Source organism: Hylobates moloch, unplaced genomic scaffold (assembly GCF_009828535.3).
Source record: "Hylobates moloch isolate HMO894 unplaced genomic scaffold, HMol_V3 SCAFFOLD_17, whole genome shotgun sequence".
Lineage (NCBI taxonomy): Eukaryota > Metazoa > Chordata > Mammalia > Primates > Hylobatidae > Hylobates > Hylobates moloch.
In genome coordinates, this window is record NW_026652292.1 from 49,357,794 (window position 1) to 49,363,130 (window position 5,337).

A 5,337-nucleotide genomic window follows, 5' to 3' on the forward strand; every position below is an offset into this window, starting at 1 on the left:
GAGATGCAGGAATCAATGATAGGGAGGTTGGACAGCTCAGTTCCCCAGTGCCAGCCCAATAGACGGATGAGTTATTGTCATGTAAAAAGCGCCAGCAATAAGACCAACCGCTTTGCTATTGTCCAAGTGGAAAGAGCCAAGTTTATTATGAGGACTATATGCTCTAGAGACCTCAGACAAGGCATCTCATAGGAGGCTTTTTCATAAAACTAGGCTCTGCTGGTAGTAAGGAGGCCAGTTTGGAGGCAGGCGTTGAGCTGTGCACATCTCCCCACTCCAGCCACCTTCTCCATATCCATCTTTTATTTCATTTTTCCACTTGGCTGAGCCATCCAGAACCTTTTCAATGTATAAAATGGAATATTCTTACCTCAATTCCTCTGCCTACGAGTCCTGTATGGCTGGGATGGACACCTCGAGCCTGGCTTCAGCCTATGCTGACTTCAGTTCCTGCAGCCAGGCCAGTGGCTTCCAGTATAACCCGATAAGGACCACTTTTGGGGCCACGTCCGGCTGCCCGTCCCTCACGCCGGGATCCTGCAGCCTGGGCACCCTCAGGGACCACCAGAGCAGTCCGTACGCCGCAGGTAAGGACCTTCAGCTTTCTCAGCGGAGGAAGCCGCCTTTCCGCCCGTATATAGGAAGCCTTGATTGCATTTGAAAATGGAAATGTGTTTAGTATTTACCAAACGAAATTTGCTTACACAAATGAAAGAATTTATCACGTTAGAAGCGATTGCAGGGAGGGGTAATTCACTTACAGGGTTACACTATCCTAGTCACACCCGAACCGCCAACAAAATTATCTTAAGCTGCCAAAATGATAGGCATAATTTATTTACTTTGCGATGAGACGTAAAGCTTAGAAAATAATTAAATAACAAAGAGTAAAGCTCATTACTGGCAGTGTCTCTTTTTTTAAGAACCGACAGCGGCTCACACCTCTTTGGCTGGTCATTTTTATGATTATTTCTTTAATTTATTATTATTTTTTTGCAGCTCTTTCCCCCAACTTTTGAGCCGGGTCAACTTTCTGAGAATTGAAAAGTTCCCAAAGTGGGACTATTTGGTAACTTCTTTCCTGGCTCCCTGATATTCCGACTGATGTTTTTGGATTTTTTTCCTCTCTGGTTTTTTCCTGCTGAAAGCACTATCCCAAGTCCGTCACATCGCGCTGTTTCAATCCACCCAAAGGCGCTTGTGCCAGAAAGGACTCAGCCAAGCCCGAAGTTTGAGCCCAGGTTTCCGTAGATAACAAATTTGCTCGGTTTCTTCCCGCAGCTTCTCTCTGCAACTCTCTGGCCCTGGTGTAGGTAGCGGCTGCCGGATGACCTGACCTTGGAGTCCGCACGTTCTAGCTCCACGGCCGGCGAGCTGCCGGCTGATTTGCTCACTTTCTGTCTCCTCTGTCATACTCTATCTAGTTCCTTACAAACTCTTCACGGACCACGGCGGTCTCAACGAGAAGCGCAAGCAGCGGCGCATCCGCACCACTTTCACCAGTGCGCAGCTCAAAGAGCTGGAGAGGGTCTTCGCGGAGACTCACTACCCCGACATCTACACTCGGGAGGAGCTGGCCCTGAAGATCGACCTCACAGAGGCGCGAGTCCAGGTACGCGCGCCTGGAACCGACCCCGCTCCGCCGCACTGGTCCGGGGAGGTGTGGGGGTGAGGGGCGGCTGATGAAATTCGAAGTCCTGGAGCCTCGAGTGAGAAGGACCTAGGGCCCCATGGCCGATCAGAAATACTGGATTTGGTGTGGCTGTGCGTTCGAGAAAGGCTTAGAGCGCACGCTCTTGGCATTTTATTTACGGTTGCGAAGTGTTTCCCAACCGAGCAGAGACATGGGGGGCCTTGGGACGTGGATGAGCGAGGCAATTTCGGGGACAGGAAGTGCCTGTGGTGGAAGGTGTGCAGACTTTGCTCCCGTATTATAAGTTTTTCCTTCTCCCACCCCCTCCAAATATGCCTCCTAACTCAAGTGCTTTTAACCTGGCCCCATGGCATATAGGTTCATTTTCCGGAAACTGACTTGAATCAGATTTGCAAAGGGTCTGTGACTTCATGAAGGTCAAGAACCATGACTTACTCTAACCCGTTAGACACAGGTGCGCTCACGAGTTGGCCACAGCGCCTCTCTGGGTGAGCCCCCGACCGAGAAACGGTGCGCACCATCGCACGCTCCTCCAGGCCCAAAGGCCGGGGATGGGCAGCGGAGCAAACCCAGAGGATCCCTTTTCCTTCTACCAATTAGAGTTTAACTTTAGAACTTAGGCTTAGGGGTGAATGGCGAGCTCGGGGCTTGCTCAAGAAGCCGACTGAACAGAGGCCCATCAAAATAAGGCCTTCCCTTTTCGGGTCTTTCTGGGACCTGCGGCTTCTTAAACTCTGCCGCAAGGCTTCATCTCCCTGGCGTGCTCACTCCCCCTAAAAAAGTTTCTCCGAAGATGCACAGCAATAAGAAGCGGTAGACTTGGTGGACCGGGTGCGCGCGGGGGTGATCACAGCGCATGGGGAGGAGGGTGTTAAAACAAGCCGAAGTAGAACGTGGGTCACCCTAACCGGTGCTTTTCTTTCCCATTTGCGTCTTTCTCCCCCTGCTTCACCGTCTTTCCTTCCGTCTTGGGCCAGGTGTGGTTCCAGAACCGCCGCGCCAAGTTTCGCAAGCAGGAGCGAGCAGCGGCAGCCGCAGCGGCCGCGGCCAAGAACGGCTCCTCGGGCAAAAAGTCTGACTCTTCCAGGGACGACGAGAGCAAAGAGGCCAAGAGCACTGACCCGGACAGCACTGGGGGCCCAGGTCCCAACCCCAACCCCACCCCCAGCTGCGGGGCGAATGGCGGCGGCGGCGGCGGGCCCAGCCCGGCTGGAGCTCCGGGGGCGGCGGGGCCCGGGGGCCCGGGAGGCGAACCCGGCAAGGGCGGCGCAGCAGCAGCGGCGGCGGCCGCGGCGGCAGCGGCGGCGGCTGCGGCAGCGGCGGCAGCTGGAGGCCTGGCTGCGGCTGGGGGCCCTGGACAAGGCTGGGCTCCCGGCCCCGGCCCCATCACCTCCATCCCGGATTCGCTTGGGGGTCCCTTCGCCAGCGTCCTATCTTCGCTCCAAAGACCCAACGGTGCCAAAGCCGCCTTAGTGAAGAGCAGTATGTTCTGATCTGGGATCCTGCGGCGGCGGCGGCGACAGCGGGCGAGCCAGGGCCCGGGCGGGCGAGTGGGCGAGCGGGTAGGCCCAAGGCTATTGTCGTCGCTGCTGCCATGGCTTTTTCATCGAGGGCCTAAAGTAATCGCGCTAAGAATAAAGGGAAAACGGCGTCGCCCCCATTTCAACCCCACTCCTACCCCCTTCCTCAACCCCCAAACAAAACAAAAACAAACTTCCCTGGCTTCGCACCTGCCTGGGGCCGCGCAGCGGGGCCAGGGCTCCGCCTGCTGATCGGGGGTCGTGAGCAGCGCCGCCTGGACGCGGGGGCACTCTCAGGGGGCTGTGTCTGCGTATCAGTTTGTGTCTGTCTCTGGGAATGTGTGTCTGTGGCCCAAGCAGGTGACAGGAAGAGATGGGGGGCCGCAACCAACTCAATGACTTGTTTAGAAAAAAAAAAAAAGACAAAAAAGTAAAAATAAAAACAAAAAAGTTGGAAGGCAGAAACCATTAAAAAACAAAAAGCCAACAACCCAGAAAGGTTTAAAAACATAAGGAAAAAAAAGACAAATTAAAGGAGGGGCTAGGGGAGAAGCTGCAGCTGGAGCTGAAGGCTCCATCTTGTGAACCCCTGAATCCGCTCCCTCCTAACAGCACGATTCTCTTGGGGCTCTTCTTCAGGGAAGAGTAGGGAAGCCTTTCCAGCCCCCCTTCCTATCGTGTCCTTGGGTTCGGGTCAGTGCCGCGACGACTTGCTCAGACTCTCCCGGCGGCCGGAGTGACTTTCTCGCGCCGCGTTGCCTGTCCCACCTCGCTGAACACCATCCCGCCATTAGCGCATCGGAACCCCACACAGTTGCAACTCCCAACCCCGAATCTTTGCAGCCGTTCGGCCCTGAAAGATGCTCTATCCATGAGATGCCTTTTCATCTACAAACTCTGCAAAATGTGTCTCATGTTTCGCAATTCTTTTTTTCCCCTCTCTCCCGCCTACCCCGTCGGCATTTTCTTCTTCCACCAGCTTTTGCTGAACTTTTTGGCACTACTTTGGATTGGAGTCAATTGCAATCCACATAACTGGCTGCAGAGAAATCTACCGAGCAAGGAGAAGGCACACACACACGTTTGCAGAGGTGTCTCGGTTTGCATTTCTGTTGGAATGATCCGAACTGGACTCACATCCTGTATGGTGGATGGACTGTATATTGAGGGTTCCATTCTTCGCGCAGTTTCGACATCTCTGTTTTGATTTTTTTTGTTGTTGTTTTTATTTTAAAAGGCACAAACTCTAGATATTAGTTGAATGTTGAGGCTTTAACTTTTTCGGTGTCTTTCTACAACTGTGTTCTGTGACTCAATTGTATCGTGTTAATATCAGTACAGACCGTCTCCTCTACGTGACCGTATAATGTTTTTCTCTTCTTGTAGTCCCTATGGCGTGTCTTTATGGTGTAATAAGGTTCTCACGGGTTCAATCTTTTGTGTTTAGAAAGGCCACAGTTCAGACAATGGTATATATTTTTGTTATCAGGTGCATGTCTGTCTGATTTCTTTTTTTTTCCCTGTTGGACTATGTTTGTGAACATAATTGTCATAAGTTATGTTTCAGATTTTTGAATTTATTTATATGTGTTATAATGAATGCTTCTATTTAAAAGGGAAATATTTCTACATGTGCATATAGTTTTCCAAGAGTGTACCATTAACTTGATTGTTGATAATAAAAACAAAAAGCAAGTCTAGCAATTGAACTCTTCTTTTTCTTGATTCATTTTTTTTGGTTGGTCATTGGTTTTTTTTTTTTTTTTAAGTTTTATTTTAAAAGGATAAGGGAAGATAAAGGAAATTGTTCTAAAAAATAGCAAGAACCTCACTTGGCTCTGGAAATCCAGGTGGGTTGGGGCATCTAAACCCATGCAGCCAAATTCAGCCAAATAAAAAATTTAGTGCTTGAGAGAGCAGCGAGGCTTCTTGTCCATGCTTTTCTGTCCCCCAGAAGCACACCAGGGCATTGATAAAAGTGTTCACATCTGGATGTGGATATGTGGACTAAGTGGCAGCCAAGGCAGGATTTGAATTCAGGTCTTTGAGGTGGACTTAAAACGACAGTGTGGATTCTGCATGCAGGTGCCTTCAGGACCAATGATAGCCAGCAAGGTCCGGGCTGTCCAGCTCCCCCAAACCTTGCAGACTGCTGACACCCCA

The 5,337-nt window shown here is 51.3% G+C and overlaps 1 protein-coding gene across 1 annotated transcript; it reads left to right on the forward strand.

The window, feature by feature from the left end:
* Nucleotides 1-231: 231 nt before the first annotated feature.
* On the forward strand, nucleotides 232-4,874 carry PHOX2B (paired like homeobox 2B). The gene is made up of 3 exons (XM_032135432.2): nucleotides 232-587; nucleotides 1,425-1,612; nucleotides 2,632-4,874. Exons 1-3 carry the CDS (start codon nucleotides 347-349, stop codon nucleotides 3,145-3,147), a joined length of 945 nt encoding a protein of 314 aa, XP_031991323.1. The 5' UTR covers nucleotides 232-346; the 3' UTR covers nucleotides 3,148-4,874.
* Nucleotides 4,875-5,337: the final 463 nt, after the last annotated feature.